General features: G+C 39.0%; 1 protein-coding gene across 1 annotated transcript in view; it reads right to left on the bottom strand.

Annotated features, from left to right (window-relative positions):
- Window positions 1-2,210: 2,210 nt before the first annotated feature.
- Window positions 2,211-18,994, bottom strand: part of ADAMTS19 (ADAM metallopeptidase with thrombospondin type 1 motif 19) — a 136,443-nt gene continuing 119,659 nt past the window's right edge. Inside the window, exons 22-23 of the mRNA XM_032096782.1 lie at window positions 5,401-5,578; window positions 2,211-3,450 (exon numbers count right to left, since the gene is read on the bottom strand). Of these exons, the coding sequence (XP_031952673.1) occupies window positions 3,299-3,450; window positions 5,401-5,578 (330 nt within the window). The 3' untranslated portion in view covers window positions 2,211-3,298. The remainder of the gene's footprint in view (window positions 3,451-5,400; window positions 5,579-18,994) is intronic.

Raw genomic sequence — 18,994 nt, 5'->3', positions numbered from 1 at the left:
GATGAAGGCAAGATTTCTATTTTTAGTATATTGTTAGAATATACAAATGGCTGCTGTCATATCTTCTGTCACTGAAGAAGATAATGAAAACTGAATGGAAAAAACCCAGGCAACCCAAAATGAAACCCACTTCCTCCAGAACAAAGCAGCAATTTCCCTTCAGAATAAATGACAATGCAATTAAAATTCAGGTGTTTCTTTAAGAAAGTTATGACAGGTGGTAGCTATTGTAACTTTTGGTCACTACTCTAGCTGGCCAGCACATATGTGGGAGGAGGAAGTAAGCCTGCTGTGAACCAGCCTAGCACAAACCCTGTGTACCACTTAAATCCCACTTAATCCAACAAAATAGAGTCTAAGTGGTTTTTAATTAGCAGAGAGGCCTCCTCTAGTCCTTAGCTAAGAGTGAATTTCACCTTTACACACCAGCTGAACTTGACTGATTTAAGACTCATTTGTTGAACTGTTACATATCCATCAGGCTGGAAGGAAAACATATTAAAGCAGAGGGATGGGTGTTGAAAAAGAAAGAACAAATTAAAAAAACCTAGTAAACTCTGGACTGTCTATGCCTGCATAAGGCTATGGATTGCCTGAACACAGCTGGAAAGGGCTGCCTGCTGCCAACGAGGTCTATGGAAAAGCTCTGCAGGGCTGGCATACACCTGCCCTCCCCACAGCATGCTGTGGCTCAAGACATAGCCCGGGCACATTTTCAGAACGTCCTTGTAATTTTCTGATCAAAGGGGAATTTTGGTCTGTACTGCTCCTCTGAATGATGACAGAATATACTAAAGCAGTAAAATGAACTTGTTTTAAAATGCATGCAGAGAAGGAAGAGGTATATTTGCTATTTAGACACAAAACTGCTTCAAAATCATTCACACATTTAACTAATAGTTTTGTACAACAGATGCTAAAGGAATCAGAACCAGAGTTATCAGCACTATAACATCCTGATTTCACTCATTAGATTTTAAAAAAATGTCATTTCAGACCACAACTTTCCATCCCTGACTCCCAATCAAAAGTACTTTCCTTTCATGATGTTCTTATAGAGGTGATGGGACGATGATTTCAGCAGAAGTCACTCATCTGTTTTTGACAGATACAGGCAGATTAAAAACTCACTTTTTAAATTTTGTGATTAAGATGACATTCTTGTTAGTGAAATATTCAATATCACCAGAGAATAAATATTTAGAACTGGGAGGATGATATCACCGGCTGATAAAAAATTTTTCTCTGATCCCTAGTCTGGAGGCATCTTTTCTTTTGCTTGATTTTCAATTGTGATTCAAGTGAGTGCAGGAGTATTACCAATATCTGGTGCTAAGTAAGAAGAAAATTTAAAATAATAATTGTTTCTTTTGCCTGCCAACTACAATAATTCTATTAAGACTTTCAAATGCATGGCTGTGACATTAAGGAGTTATGCCCAAGAGCAACTGAATATTCTGTGTATTTTAATTATACAAAATATAACATTCCATTATGTCCATGTTATTTTTCTTTCTTTTTTTATTTTTCAGAACCAGAAGATATTTTATTTAAAATCATACACTGGCACCTCATTAAAGTTGCAGTTTTTGAATGCAGAGCAGTAAGATGCCAAGCCAAAGATTTTGATAGTACAGCTATTTGAAACACAGATGTTCATTTCAATGGGAGTTAAGACTGCATCTAAGTATTCTCTCTGGACAGAATCACAGTCCTGACTGGGGGCCTCAGTTTATTAAACTGTGTGGATATCTACATCACATCTATACAGTAGACTCTTTGCAGAGAATGAAAAGGAACAATCACTTAAAGATGCATTCCCTTTTTGCTCTGAGTAGAAAATATTATGCCTTCCTGACTTATTTCTCCCGCTGTCTTGCCTTTAGGTTTTGCTCTCCTACATATTTTCAGAGCATACTTAAAGGCTTGTGTCACAAAATGTGGGCAGAAGACCTACAGCTGACCACTTGCCAGGTTCAGTGGCTATAGCACTCGCCTGAAATAAATAACTGCCTCTCCATGAAATGTTACTCTGTTATTCTCAATGTTCCATATATATAAAGGCTCACAGAGTGACATGTCTGTCTGTAGCTTCAGAGTGGTGCCTAAGTCAAGAGGCAGAGAAGGTACTCGTACTGTAGCTGTACCTGCTGTGATGCAGGGCTCAATTGATTAATCTATCAGACACAGATACCCAAAAAAAAGAAAAATTCAAATAACAAAAGAAGCTTTACTTTTTATTGAAAATGTAAAAATCATGTGAATCATGTACAATATTTTCTCATAAGGAAAATCTTAGCTGTTTCATAATGTTTCACAAAACTGTAAAACATTTAATTTTTATAAAGACTTTTTCACTAGACAAAGATAAAACTAAAGTAGTATTACAAAGCTATTTTCTAAATCATCAACAGAAAACTGAGAATGTTTAACAGATTAATTCATACAAGTGGCAGGAGAAAGGACTCTTCCATTTGTAAATCTGCAAAAGGACACACAAAGGTATAGAGGGGCATGGGTTTTTTGTTTCAAAACTTTTAAAATTAAGTGACATGTTAAAACACTACAGACGTGGATTCATAGGATGGTACAAGTTCTAGGACTGCATTTCTCTACACTACCTCAAACAGTGCAACAGTGATTCAGTGTAAATCTCTACAGTGTTTCATTGATTTAATACTTGTGTTCAAGTATGTGTCCATGAGAATGATCAAAATCTCTACTTAGCTATTTTAATTTTCTTGTTTATAATATGTTATAAGTTACAGTAGAATATCCCCTTCAGTATGTTTCTAAATCAAATGAACTAATTTCACAATACATTCTGTAATAACCTGTTTAATAATGTTAGCTTGTTCACTTCGACATCTGTTGCAAAAAATACAAGATCATTCTGACTCCAAATGCCAAAAATATAATAAAATTTAAAAGGTCTTTATTTCCATATACAACAAAACTATTCAGCTAAATTAAAATAAATTTAAGATAACACGACTTTTTTGCAACAGATGACCTTACTGAAAATAAACATTCAAAATACTAGTTACTATTTTTTAAAAATTCTGATAAATGTAACCAAAAGTGTTCATATAAAAATTAATTATGAAAATGTCAGAAGATAAAACATGTTGGCTGTGTAACCAAAACCATTAAGGATGTCTGGCAGGCAAAAATAAATTAATTTGATTAAATTATATGTCATCTGATAATATTTGGTCTGAAAAAGCGTGTGTGGGTGTGTGTGTGTTTATAAATAACAAGATTGCAAAGAGCTGAGAGCCAGCCAGCCTGACAGAGGTCAACTCTTTTTTTGCATTTTTTGCGCATAAAAGTCCCTGCACGTCTCGCAGCATCGCTGATACCACCTCATATCTTGGCAGAGGTTCTTCTCTCTTATCACTCTGCAGTACACAGGCCACTGGTCTCCCAGGCACTTGAATGTTAAAGCAGCTGTGAAACAACAACAGCAAAATCAAATAAACATTACTGTTGCCTTTACTAGTGAAGAATCAGGTAGCAAAAGAGACAAGGGCACAAGAAGTGTATCTGGGGAAGAGAAAGAGTAATAGATGTAGATATTTAACAAAAGAAAAAATCCCCCTCGTCCTCCTGTTGTCAATATATTCAACATCAAAAATTTTTAAGGCCAGCTTTATTTGCAAATTGGATTAAGTTGCATTGAACTTAATTAATGTCATGCAGCTGTCTTCTCATGAGAGAATGGAGCTCATCTTTCTGCCTTGTTTCACTTATGATGCCTCTTACAAAGTTTATCATAGAAGGACCATGGTACTAAAGCTGGAACTTTGCACATTTAGTTATACAAGCTGTAGCACACACATGGAATTAAAATGGGAACCCAGTGAAAAGCAGGGCACAAGAACAAGATATCGTCCAAAATCCATCACAAACACTGAATTGAGAAAATAAGTCAATTTCAGATTTGAGTTAATCTCCTATTTTAATAGAAGAGAAATTTGTAAAAGAGCTGGTGGCACAATCCCCTTAAACTTTCACTAGCCCTACCCCGAATCAAAAGATCTATACTGCATGATACAATGGAATGGGAGGCCAAAATTATCAATACACAGAAGAGAAGCATTGCATTATGTATTTTGGAGATATTAAGGTTTCTACTGGTTTGGATTCTGACTCCATGCTGGATGACATTGACCTGTAGATTACTAATTTCAGTACCACATAATCCATTCCGTGATGACAAAATAGCCAAATTTTTTTTTTTTTCTTGAACTTCACATTAAGTCAAATTTTAATTGACACTGTATTTTTTCTGTGGTTCTTTCTGATTCACTGGACTCTGTGACACAAAGCTGCTTATATAACCTCACCAGAGGAAAATCATCAATGATGGGGCAATGGCATCTTGCTTCTGAAAGACCAGCTGAACAGAGAAAGCTGAAGTACGAAGAGGAGGAATCTTCAAACAGTGAAATAGCAAGGAGAGGGCCATAAGCAACAGCAAATTGAAACAATGACTACTGCACAGAAATGTTTAAAGGTTAAAAACCTGAAAGAGAAATACCCTCCACTGTCCTAAAGGAAGTATTGCATATAGTCTGAAATGCCAGTCTTGTTTTCCATGTGGGAGTAATCTATTGAACAGGAAGCTTTATCTTAAAAAGGGCTCTGAAAAATCAGCTGGAAAGGGTGTGCTGTCTTACAGCAAGCCTTTGAATATTCTTGTCATGCTCAAGATGCAAATGAACAATTAGGAGAACTAATGGTAATCATCATCAACAATGCACTAGGAAATAAAAACTACCAGAATTAACATCTCTGTAGTTGCACAATAACATAATTTGCTTAAGAACAATAGAGACCTAAGTTCTGCCAGGTACAGCAAATCTCTTCATTCAAACTAATTTTCCTTCACACATTCTAATACATCAGGCATAGACGTAGACATTTCAACTAAAGACAAGTGGAAAGAGCTGATTGTATTTGAGAAACAAATAAAGGCCTCCTTGATCTCACAAACATCAAGAGAACACAGTTTGCAGAATTTTTAAACAGGAAAGAAGATATTTTTCTTACTTTAGAAAGGTTTGATAAAATCGAATGAGTGAATATATATATCTATAAACATATATATTTATAGTGTCTCTAATATAAATATATTTTCATATGGGATGCTTTGTTCCCATAATACCATACAGTCTCATAATAAGTTCCTTCCTTGCATAACAAAACCCTTCACCATTCTTAGTTGCAGTCTCTGCTGTGCATGCTCAAAAACTAAGGCAGGAAGATCAGTCTCTGCATAGAATTTAAATCTCCTGAATATCTCCTGAATCCTAGCCTTCTGTTTTTAAACAGGGATCATCATTACTGTATGGAGAGAAAGAACTGAAAAGAGATTTGTCATTTTTGACTGCTTACCTAACCTGGGTGATGTTATTGTGTTAACATTAATTTTCTCATTGCAGGGATGGAGATGACAGGGTCTGTAAGCTGCAGGCTTTTCTGAAGAAAAGCATTCATTGCCATGCCTTCCCGTGATCTTATGCATGCACTGGATGACTCGAGACTGCATTCCTTTGCCACAGGTGACGGAGCACTGGAACACACAAAAGACACATTCAGTGGAAAGGTATTTTTGCCTGTAATCATGAACATGAAATGACAGTCCAGGTGAATTCAGTGGCTGCTTCTTCCAAATTCCAAGATTTCTGCATTATATTGAGTTAGCTAAATGAAAATCAATTTTCAAAGCACAAATAAACTAGCAGTATTAATTGAAGGACTCATTCCTGCATCCAATTGCTATCAAAGCCCATTTTATAGAGCCTGTGATGAAACTCAAATACAGCAATGTGCCTGAAGGAAGCAAAGGCTACTCTCTTGTATCTGTACACTAATTTACTCTTATTAGAGGTTAAAGTGATGGAAAAAAAATTCACAGATACTAGCAGAGAGAAGAATTTTTAATAAAGCCATTAATTAACCACAGCAAAGATGCTCTTTCTGCTGAGCAGAGTGTATGCCTCCTGTCTTTGCATCACATCTTCATGTTTTCACAGATATAACTCACAGTGTGAGACATGATACCTGGCCTTTAACTGTCTTGCCATCTTGGTGCCACAGAGAATGAGGTAAGAAATTGTCATAGGTTAGCAAGCATAGTCCCGGAAGGGACGTCCTTGCTAAGGGGTGCTTACAGTTTCCTCTGGGAACTGATAGAACCTATCAGCTGGCCAGTTTGGATATGGACAATTCTCTAAGCCACTTAAAGTTGTGATCACCTCTGTGATCCACATTTAAGAATAGACAAACTCCCCCCCAAGCTCTCTCTCGTTTCTGGCGCTGGGACAGGTGGCTGCGGGCCCCGTGTGGGGGCCAGCGGGCCTGGCCAGGCCCTGCTTGGGCCAGGCTGGGCCGGGCCACGGCCATCCTGGAGCCAATGGACCTGTTCCAGCCGTGGAACCCCCCCCACTGCCTTGCCGTGGGCAGCCGGAGCGGCTCGGCTCTCCCCCCTCTCCACTGCGATAAGAAAAATTCAACATTCCAGCTGCAAAGCTGCAAGGCCGAGGTGAGATTAACCCTTTTACTGCTGTGAAGAGCTGAAAACCTGAGGGAAGAGAGAGAGGAGATGCTTAAAGCTGAAATTCTGTTGTGAAGCTATGATATATCAGAGTATCCTGTTGTAATTTCATGAAGATATGGGGGGTGGAGTGTTCAACTCGTAAGCAGAAGCACCTGCGCTGAGATAGGCAGATGCTGACGCAGCTGTAATTTCATGAGAAGTTTGGACAGGGAGAGATGGACCAGATGAGGACTTTTGCTCCAAACGGGAAAGGAGAAAACCTCAGTTCCTAGAGATGCTCCCAGAGATAGTCCTAATGATGAAGATGATGAAGACCCTTTGCTCCCAGGGAAGGAGAAGGGCCTCTGTTTTTGTTTCTGAACGGCTCAACCTTAAAATTGTACCCCAAAAAACTTCAAGAGTGGACCCTCGAAAGCAGTTGCGGGAAAAGCTGCAAGTCGGGGGAAAGGACTCACACGCAGGCAGAGAGACTCCTCTTCCTAAATGGACTGAACGATATTTGGAAGTGGGCGGCTGTCTCGTTGTGATAATGTTCTCATAGCATGAGCAAGAAGAGACTTCTCTTTCTAAATGGACTGAACAAGGTTATTATGGAAGTGGTAAACAGACTGAACATCTTAAGGGTTGTCTTTGAACACTGTCAGTGGGAGAAGGGAGGAAGGTGGGGGGAGGAGGAGAGTTCTGAAGGTGGTATAATTTTTTTTTTCCTTCTTTTAGGTCTGTTAATAAACTTCTTTATATTCTTTCAAGTTTGGTGCCTGTTTTGCATTTCTCCTAATTCTTATCTCACAGCAGATAAACAGTAATGAGTATTTTGGACCAAACCACTACACTAAATTGGTGTTTCTGCCCGGTTACAAACCGAACCCGCGACAGAAATGAAACAACTGAGCACTGTAACAATGGTAACATTCTACTTCTGTCACAGTAACATAATATATTAGAGTTAAAACTTGGACAGTGCTGTACAGATGCTTAGAAAACCCATTCCAAACAAAAACAAACAAAACAAAACGAAACAACAAAAAAAAAAACCCATGCTTTCCCCTTCTCTGACTTTATGTGAACAAAATTTCCTAAGACATGAATTACTTTTGTGTGTATTGACACACATGCTATTGCTTTAACTACAAATCTATTAAGGAATTACATATTGGAATTTCCTCCTACTCTCCAATGATTTTGACATAAGTGCCCACACATTTCACCAAGTTTTAGAGAAATTTACTATAGAGAACATCTTCAAATACTAATCAATTTCTTGTAATGAATAATCTAAGAGCTCAGGCTGAAAATTTTGCCACATAATCGTGAAAGTGTTTTTCTAAATAATTTTAATTACATAAATGTTCAGAATATATTTCCTTGCGAGACTTCAAGAAGCAGCTGAAAAAAAAACTGAAATGAGAAAGACAAGGAGAAGGTGCTATAACAAAAAATGTTTCCCACCCATCCTGTCTCAAGATGGAGATGGAGAAGTATAGTATTCTGCAAAGTAGGAATAAACCTTGACTACTGGAAATACTAAACAAGTTTTTACCCTTTGGTTTTGTTATCTGTGTGCTTTTGAGTGACATTTTAAACACTGTTACTTGGAAGAAAGATTTACGTGTGCTAAATAGGAAGTAGAGGGCTTGCATCCCAAAATGTACATCAAGAGTGTATATCCTAGTCTCTTGTACCTCTCTTGAGCTCTTATGAGCTCATAAGAGCTCAAGAGAGGTACGAGAGACTGAGAGCTCAAGAGACTAGGATATACACTTGGAGGTTTTCACAAGGGACTGAACTTGTAACCACATGAAATCAAACACTGGCATTTTATAAAGGCAGCAAGTGGACTTGATTTTGCTTCTGTTCTCAGTGAGTCAATACAGAACTGTATGTTGCTGAGTTAATCAGATACAGCCTCCATGAGCCACGGCATGTAAAGGTATTAAATTAACAATACATAGTCGTCTATCCAGTATCAACCACAGTTTAACACATGAACAATTATATGGTTTAGAGGAGGGAAATCAGTTAGTACTGTAGAATTTTCAAAGTATGCTATCAACTTTAAATTTAGTATACTGCTGTAAAATTCCTTGAGAAAAGCCTCTCAGTAGAACTCTTTTTCTTGAATTCTCTGCCTTTTCTCTGTGCAGCTAAAAATAATCTGAGTTCCTATAATAGCAAACATTATGCACATGGTCAACATGAAAAATCACACATATACCTAGATGAATTTTATCCCCAATAGCAGACGGAACACAGATTTTAGTCTTGTCAAAATTCTGGCCACTCCTTAAATTCCTCTCATTGTGATGTCAGAGATATTTATTTTTGGAATATTTTAATGAAATTAAAATTGAGACAATGGAATAGCAAAATTAACAAGGGGGAAAGAGAAGACAAAATTAAAACTATGACACAAAAAGAAAAAATAAGTGAGAGTAAAGGGAAAATGAAGGAGATATGACGAAGCTAATATGTTGAAGATGTCTAATAATAAGATAATCTTTAAATGTTACCATAGTGATCTTAATTTAGAGTAATATTGTACACAGTATTACAATTTTTCCCTTCAGTAAAAGATTTGTATGTTTTTCAACCAAAGTTAGAGGATGTCTGAGCTTGTCGTATTCCTTTTGTTATCTACAAAGAAGGAGGACATGGGCAGGTGGACCTGGTACATAAGATCTCAAAAAAAACCTATCTGCCCTTAACCTTTGGTTATCAAAGAGTGAGTAGGTGCAATCCAGCCATCTGGAGTACTGGAGGGGAGAATGCGATTTGAAAACACCAGACTTTTGCTAATAAAATGGGCTCCAGTGGTTTATCTGCTAATTGATAATGCCAAACAATTCATGTAGGCAGGTGCCTTTGTGGAGAGCATTCTGGCAGCAGCCACATCCCTCCATCAGACGAGCTCTAGCCTGAAAGTTTGTTGTGACTGCAGCTGACAGAACACGTAACAGACAGATCTCTCTTGGCTAATCAGTGTTTAGGCGCTGAGTTTCTAGGCAGAATCTGGCAAGATTTTGGCATTAAAATCTTAATTGGTGAATTAATATCCTTTTAATAACTGAGCCTCCACTGGCCTTGGTGAGATATTTCAAAGAGTGCTGTGAAGCATTACAATGTAATTTTCCATCCAAAGATGTAGAGACATTGCAAACATTTAATTTTACCCTTGCTTTACCTACTTTTTAATATCACAACTTTAGACAAAGAAACTGACATCAGAGGATGATTAAATGAAATGTCTCAGTTCATATAGGAAATATGTGGCAATGCAGGAAATAAAGTAATTAGTGGTCTATCTTCTTTTCTCGCCATAGAAATGCACTGAATTTTAACAGTGCATTTATTCTTATTTTGAAAGAATGGGAACTTATTAAGTCTTGTAAGATGTTTGGGGAACATTGAGAAGAGGCAGGGCTACCACAGTGATTTGCAATCCAAAACATTTAAACTCAGCCTAGTCAGTATGTAAGTAAAGCAAGATTTTTTTACACAGCTAGGATTTAAAAATCAATGAGGGATCTGATAGGCATGCTGTGCTCTTCATACAGCAGCAGCAGCAGCGGTAGCGTCTGACTTCAAAATTAAGAATTCTACTGACTGGAAGCCAGAAGAAAAAGTATCTTTTTGCCATATCTACATTATCCCATATTCAAAGTAATATGAAATAGTATGAAATAGGGAAAGCAGCAGGCATTTAGCAGTGCGCTTGCTAGCTACACAGGCAAACAGTGAGGTTTCTGTCTCCATGAAGTGGCCTTAAACATGAGTTTGTTTTGCAAACACATCAGCCAACTGCTGTTACAACTGAGAGAAGACACTAATATTGGACAATAGAAGTAATTCATAATATTTTTCTTCTTTATCCTGAAAAGATACGGACTTTGTCTGACTTAACTAGGAGACACCTCAGCTTCTGCAGATCAGCCAGATGTACCTTCAGAGCAACAGCTCTGACCCTCATTTTACATTCTAGCTGAAGCAGACTCTTCCAAAACTGCCTCCCAAGCTTGCCTCACCTTTGGATTGATCTCATTGCAAATATTGAATCTGAGGTAAATACCTTTCACTGGATATGCAGCTGTCACATTTTAGGTATTGATTGTGGTATGTAGTTGTAGTGGTTTGGTTCAAAATATCCATTACTTACTTATTTGGCTTCTATGAGATAAGAATTAGGGGAAAGCAAAGAAGGAACAAAACTTAATATAAAGAAGTTTATTAACAGACCTAACAGAAAGAAAAGAAGTCAGACTAAACCTTCAGAACACTTCTCCTCCCCCCACCTTTCCCCCCTCTCCCACTGACAATGTAAAAAGACAACCCTTAAGATTTTTCCAGTCAGTTTACCACCTCTATAATAATCTCTTTTTTTTCAGTTCACTTAGGGAGAGGAGTCTCTCTTGCTCATGCTACGGAGACATCTCCACAAGAAACAGTTCTCTCATGGCTTCAATGTCACAGCAAGACAGCCGCCCAGGTTGGTTCTCTGCTCACAGGTGAAAGTCCCTTCCTTCGACTTACAGCTTTCCCCACAACTGCTTTTGAGGATCCAGTCTTGACCATTTTAAGGTTGAGCTGTTCAGAAGCAAAGGTTCTCCTCCCCCATCTCTGGGAGTATCTTCATCTCTAGGAATAGAGGTCTTCTTCCCTGGGAGCAAGGGTCTTCATCATTTTCATCTCTCTCTGTTCATGCTTCTCATCAAATCACAGCTACTTCATCATTTGCTTGTTTCAGCACAGATACTTTTGCTCACAATCACAGTTTGAACGCTCTTCCCCCCCATTGCTTTTATGAAATTACAACAGGTACTCTGATGTACCATAGTCCATCACCCTAGATTTACAACAGAATTTCAGCTTCTAGGCTTGAAGCATCTCCTCTTTCTCCTCTCTCGGGGTTTCAGCTCTTCCTTCTTCACTGACCTTGGTGTCTTTATGGTGTTTTCTTCACGTGCCTTCACCTTTCCCTTTCTTTTGACTTGGGAGAGGATTGATGTCTGCAGGCGTCATCTGTTCTGGAGGGAGCTTACAGCCCTACAAGGGTTAATGTCACCCGGCCCCGCAGCTGGAATTCCCTTATCGCTGTTGGTCACCTGCTCTTTGCCGGGCAGCGGCCTGAGGTGAATTTCGGCCGCACTGGAGGGGTGAGGGCCGGCCTGGCCGAGCCGCGCCGCGGGGCCGCCCGCACGGAGCAGGGCCGCGGTGGAGCAGGGCCCCGTGGCTCCGGGGTGGCTGTGTCCCGGCCAGCCCGGCCCGCACTGAGGGGCTGCAGCTGAGATCTCAGCCAAGCCGTGACGCGGGCCCCCAGTTACCTGTCTGAAAGCCAGAAGCAAGAGAGCTTTCCCGGGCTTTGTTCGTTCTTAAATGTGGATCACAGAGGTGTGTCAAGCTTCTTAAGCGGCTTTAAAAAGTTGCCAATATTCAGACTAGCCAGTTGATTGGTTCTATTGGGTCTAGAGGAAGCTGTAAGCACCTCTTTGCAAAGAATCACTTCCGTGGCTGATGGAGCCCTCTTTAACTAAAAACCCGAACTATGCTAAACCACGACAGTAGTTGAAGCTGTATAGCTTCTGCATATTTCTGGAATTTCCATGTTTAAAACTCTAACTAAGCTTTCCATTTCAAAGAAATAAAAATATTTTCACTTTTACATATGAAGCAGTGAATTCAATCAGAAATAAATTTATCTGTCAAAACTGCCACTGCTTGCATTTTTATGTGCTTCTCTATATACATATATCTATCTATCCATCTATATATATCTAAAGGTAAAGCTTACAGATTTAAGCTTACAGCTTAAAGATTTACAGAAAATGCCCACTCCAAACCAATATGTAGCATTTTCATTAATTTAGCAGGTCTCAGGTTAACTTAAACCCACAGCTTTTATTAGTAGTGATGGAAGAATACATTTCTATAGTTCTTCTTCCCACCCACTCTATCTCCAAAATATCAGTCCTACACATGCAATACCTTATTTTTGTGGGGGTTAATTGCATTTTACTTCTCACTGTTCAGATGACCTACCCTTTAAGGCCATGTAGCTGATTAGCAAAAATTCCCGTAGGACAACTTTATTTGTAGGTTTAGACTAAATGTTCTAATACACAGCCAGAGGGGGTTTTTTATGTGGCTGTTAATCTATACATTTTGGACACAGTCCTAAAGGTACTGTAAAACCATTCAAGCACCAAGACATGTAAAACATTCCTGTTAAAGATTACAAAAAATTCCTGTGCAAAGATAGTTAACAGCTATTCTTTAAAATCTCTTTTTTTTCTTTCAAAAAAAAAATCTAACCACCCTGTGATTTGAATTTTGTCCTATCTTTGAACTTCTTTTAGACATAATTTCAAGGACAGAAACCTATGTGTTAAATATAACAATCCTTACACTTGGCATGCACACCCGCTACCCAAGATTCCTTCTTTCTGTTCCCTTCCAAAGATATATATTCTGGAGAGAATACATATTCCCAAGGCCAACAGCTGAGGAAGTTGCTGTAATGTGTTAGCTGCTTCCAGCTGGCCTCCATGAGAAGGAGGAATTCCTAAATTAAGGGAAAAATTGTCACTGGCAGACAGTAACAGTCAAAATGCATCTTTCTGCCAAGACAACAGGCAATCACTGAAGAAGCTGATACAATCCACAATGAAAAAGCTAATCTGTGACAGTATTAACAGAATTGACTTGGACAATTTATTTTTGAGAATAAGTGGAGTGTTCAATAAAAGGTTTTACAAGTCTAAGTAGCATTCAAAGCAGAGGCTGACGTGCTCCTAAGGAAACTCAGTGATGAGTTTTACTGGAAATTATTAGCAGAGCATTCCTAATCATTTATGTATAGGTTCATCAGTTCCAGCTTTTAAGCGGTTTCAACCTTTTCATGAAGCAAGTGTGAAACAAGAATAGCAAGCAATCAGACTTTAGCAGCAGGATTCATATTTGCTGACATGCTTGCAAAATCCTTTTCTATTTTGTCTTTATATGAAGTTTGTATTTAAAGGCAGGTAGTAGATAAAGTGGTGCATTTTTTTCCAGCAAAGGCTTTTTACTGAGTTTGGCAATATTCTTAAAGATTACCTAAATCAAGCAAATAATCTGGAGCTTATTTAAGTCCTTTTTTTTTTTTTTTTTTTTTTTTTTTAATATAGGCATTTCTGAATAGTGTAAAAAAAAGAGGGACTGATGGATACAAGCATAAGATGGAGTCTGAGTTCTCACATGCATCATTTCCAGGAAGGTCTTTCTGCCTCTCTCATTTCTGACACACCCAACACCTCAGCATGCCAAATTTAAAATTCAGAACTTGTGCTAAGTTTAGATAAAAAAAATCTGCTGTTGGTCTCTTCTAAGTTTAGAAAGTTCGAGTCGTCCCTATTTATTTTACTTTTACATTCTTTTTATTTTCCTTCTTCTGCCCCCGTCCCTCCATTTTTTCTTTCTAGCTCCACTTTCTGGGATAAGAGCTTGTACTGCATAGCTCTTCAAAAGAGGTAAGATTTTCAATTAAGTCAGACAGAGCCCAAGTTCCCTTGATAAACTAGAGATAGAGCTCCTATGGTGGAAATCCTCATCACCTCATCTCAATAACCTGGACCTTTCTTTTCTCTTTCTTTTTTTTTTCTTTCCTTCCCCTTTTTCCTTTCTTTCTTGAATCCCTTTTAAGGTCCCATGCAGAACAATTTGGTTGTTTGGCAGAGGAGGCAGAACTGCCTTTGGTATCAAGACAAGAAGCAACTCAAAGTTTATGAGTTGATTACAAAAGAAAATTTTTTTTTCCAGGTCAGTATTTATGCACCTATTCTTCAGAATATCACCACCTGTCTACTCTGAATCAGTAGTGGGGTTTGATAGGTTTGAATCTGAATGGGCTCTCTGGACTCAGCTTGGAAGTGGAAAATTCTTTGTCTCCACGTGAAATCCAGGCTCCATCACCCAATTTCTTTCTTGGATGAATTAATGAAACACAATCATCCACTTCATGGTTTAAAAACCAGGATTATCCCAATGACACTGGTTTGTTCTGTTAGAGACAAGCTGGAGTTCAAATCCATAAAAAACCTAAGACCCTATTACAGCCTCCCATTTCCCCCCGATACCATGGAAGGTATCAGCATTTTTCTCTCATCGTTAATGACCTATATTAAAACATGGACAAATTCTGTAGTACCATAACAGATCTAGAAAGCCAAGTTTCTCTATATGCTCCAGATGTACTTACACACCATTTTAAATTTTGTATTTATGCTTTCTATAAATCTATATTTAATACAAAAACACATTCAAGTTTTAAGGCAAGTTAAATATACTGCCTCCTGAAATAGTTATTTATTCTTATTTAGGACTTTAGACACACTGCTAAATAGTATTTGACATCCTAACACTGGTGGGTTTTACAAATTTTAGCCATGATTGTGCACCTTTGCTTGGGCACTACTGCAGGGACTCCTGTTAGTGAGGAAACAGAAATAAATTTTAGCTTTGGATTTGTGGTTGTCCTGGATGTCTGCCTGTGCTGACTCACCCATGGATGTATTATTGCCACTAGTGCTTAGCAAAGAACAAGACATTATTATATTTCAAATTTTCATATCTGAAATATCATTGCATGGTATTTTGGCAGGACATGACCTTCCATTCATTTTAGCTATCACACATCCAAACAAGAATCTGGAAACAGTTAGATTTCATGACATAATTACCTTTATCTTTCTGATTAAATTAGTTGAGTGTGCTATTCAGAACTGATGAAAATGAATTCTTAAAATTAATTTGAAATATTCACCTTTGAGTACATAATTATATCAGGATACATGACAATGCTAGCCTGATGCTCAGTAGAAAACCTTGCAGGGAAAAGCATAGCTCAACAGCACAAAGAAGTAATTAAAGACTTATGGTATTTCTAATGAAAAGACAGGTCATAGAACCCACTAAGGATATAAAGGAAATTTCAAAGGAGGGAAAATGAAACCTCCAAGAAAATCCTTTCTTTTAAAATTTTCTATTTTACCTATTTACTTTTCAGAAATCAAAGAAACACATGTCAAAAAGCTGTTTTGTACAACATAGAATTAAGCACTGGCCTTTAAATATCATCAAACTATGTAGCACTTTCAAGTTTTTCCAGTAGATTGAATAAATGAAAGAGCTCTTTTCTGATAATGTATTTACTTCCAGTCACTGTATCTACCAAATTTTAAATAATGAAGACCTGAAATGATAGCAGGTGCCTCACCTAAATGGCTATGAAAGGTATTAAAAAAACCAAACCAAGTTTACAAGGAATCAGAACCCTTAGAACTTCTATTTAGCTGAAATACAAGAATAAAATCATAGAATCAGATAAACTGGAAAAGACCTCTAAGATCATTGAGTCAAACCATTAACTCAGCACTCCCAAGTCCATCACTAAACCATGTCTGTAACTAACACAACTACATGTCTTTCAATACCTCTAGGGATGGTAACTCCACTGTCTGCCTAGGCAGTCTGTCCTAATCCTTTTGCTGAGGAACTTTTTCCTAATATTCAACCTAAGCCTCTGCTGGCTCAACTTGAGGCCATTTCCTCTCATTGCATCACTTGTTACCCGGGAGAGGAGACCAGCTCCCACCTCACTACACCTACCTTTCAGGCAGTTGTAGAGAGAGAGAAAGTCTACCCTGAGCCTCCTTTTCTCCAGGCCAAACAGCCCGAGCTCCCTCAGCCACCCTTCACAGGACTTGTACTCTAGACCCTTCATCATCTTCTGTTGCCCTTCTCTAGACACGCTCCAACACTTCAATATCTTACAGTGAGGGGCCCAAAACTGAACAACCTCACCAGTGCCGAGTACAGGGGGACAACTGCTGCCCAGGTCCTGCTGGCCACACTACTGCTGATATAGGCCAGGCTACCATTGGCCTTCTTGGCCATCTTGGCACAGCTGGCTCATGTTCAGTCACTGTTGACCATCAGCCCCATCCTTTTCTGCCAAGCAGCTGTCCAGCCACTCTGCCCCCAGCCTGTAGCACTGCCTGTGGTTGTTGTGATCCAAGTACACAATCCAGCACTTGGCTTCGTAGAACGTCTTACCACTGGCCTCTGCCCATCAATTCAGCTTGTCTTTATCCCTCTGCACAGCTTTCCTACCCTCAGCAAGTCAACATTCCCATGCAAATTGGTGTTGTCTGTGCACTTACTGACGGTGCACTTGATTCCCCTGTCCAGATCATCAATAAAAATGTTAAACACGCCCTATACTAAACCCCAGGGAATACCTCTTAGTGGCCAATTGCCAGCTGGATGTAACTCCATTCACCACTCCTCTCTGGGTCCAGCCATGCAGACAGTTCTTAACAGCAAAGAGTGAGCCTGTCCAAGCCATGGGCTGCCAGCTTTTCCAGAAGAATGCTGAGGGAGACAGTGTCAAAGGCTTTACTAAGGCCCAGGTAGACAACATCCACAGTCTTTCCCTCATCCACTAGGTGGATAACCCTGTCTTAGAAGGAGATCAGATTAGTCAAGAATTGCTTTTAATAAACCCATATGCTGACTGGGCCTGATCATGCAGGTTCAGTACATGCCATATGATGACACTCAGGATGATCTGCTCCTGACCTTCCCCAGCACTGAGGTCAAGCTGACAGGCCTGTAGTTCCCTGGATCCTCCTTCCAGCTTCCTCAGTACCCTCATGTGGATCCCATCCACCCTCACAGACTTGTCAGCTTCTAAGTGATGGAGCAGGTCACTGACCATTTTTCCTTTCCATTATGAGGGTTTGGTTCCATTTCCCATCCCTGTCTTTCAGCTCAGAATGTAGTATTAAAGATCGAGGCGAAGAAAGTATGAAGCAGTCTTTTCTTCATCCTTTGTCATTATGTTTCCCTCTGCATCCAATAAAGGATGGAGATTCTCCTTAGCCCTCCTTTTTTGTTGGACATGTGTTTATAGAAGCATTTTTTGTTCTTTATGGTAGTAGGATGATTAAATTCTAGCTGGGCCTTGACCCTTCTAATCTTCCTGCATAACCTCACAACATTTTCGTAGTGCTCCTGAGTTGCCTGCCCCTTCTTACAAAGGTCACAAACTCTTTTTTCCCCCCCAAGTTACAGCCAAAGCTCTCTGTTCAGACAGTTAGCTCGTCTTTCATCACATAGGGACAGACAACTCTGGAATCTTTAAGATTTCTTTCTTGAAGAATGTTTAGCCTTTCTGGACTCCTTTGCCATTCAGGACTGCCTCTCAAGGGACTCAGTCCATCAGTCTTCTAAACAGGCCAAAGTCTGCCCTCTGGAAGTACAAGATGGCAGTTCTGTTGCCTCCTCTCCTTACTGCTTTGAAAACTGAAAACTCTATCATTTCATGGTTGCTGTGCTCAAGACAGCCTCTGAAACAATTATTTCAAAAGAAATTTTCAAGATTCGGTTATTTCTTATGTTTTTAAAGTGTTTTCATCTTTTCACTAGTCATAAGTTACCAGAAAACAGCAAAAAAGTGACAATCACACAGGTTAAAACAAAACAACAAAAACCAAACAATAAATACTTTTGAGACAGAAAAGAATTTCATAGAAGATCAAGTTTATCACAAAAATGAACACCTGAGGCAATATTTTCTTTAGCTGCATGAAATATAGGATAATGGAAACATGAAAGAAAAGAATTTCCGACTAACAAAAATCAGCTAGGTCCCACCAAAAAGAATGGATTACATAAATTTTAACAGAAACCAAGTGAACCAGCTATAAGAGTTATGCGTTGGCAGATGATAGTCAGAGATACTGAGGAAGATATTTGGAAAGAGAGAGATTAGCTTAAAAATGGAGATACAGCAGGCAAAAGAACCCCTAATGCACTGAGTCTCAGCACCAGACGGTTTATCTACCTGCTTAAAATACACATCAGCCTTCCAGAAGATCCACTGTTCAAAGATCTCAGCACCCTCAACAAAAATTGGTAGGCATTTCTGGGAAAGCATATAGCAGACATAGGACATTTCTTCTCTTCAGCAATTCCCAAGAATGGCTTTCTTCACTTACATCTATGTTTATATGCATAAATTAAATCCTCTACAGCAGTAACGCATGGCCTAGCACTGTAAAACAAGCAGAAAAGTCTGAAATTTGTATCTGCTTGGGTATAGCCTGCACTAGAATGGCTTGGAAGACATTAGCAGTGGCAAAGGAGGTGACGGGAAGCTGCCAACACTGCTCTCCGTAACTTCTGCATTTGTAGCAGCATGACACAGCTTGTTTCCTTCGCCTGGCCTTCCAAGGGATCACTAAACCCAGTCAATCACACTTGTCAATTTCAAAGAGTGCCAAAAGCTGGTACAGGAAATAGCAGCCCCACTGCTTTGCTTATAGCAAAGGTTTCAGTCTGTAGGTAGAACCACAGAAAATCTGGCAATAAGGAGCACACAGAAAATTTATAGAG

The sequence above is a fragment of the Corvus moneduloides genome, chromosome Z (assembly GCF_009650955.1).
Source record: "Corvus moneduloides isolate bCorMon1 chromosome Z, bCorMon1.pri, whole genome shotgun sequence".
NCBI lineage: Eukaryota > Metazoa > Chordata > Aves > Passeriformes > Corvidae > Corvus > Corvus moneduloides.
This window is presented reverse-complemented; position numbering and strand designations above follow the sequence as displayed.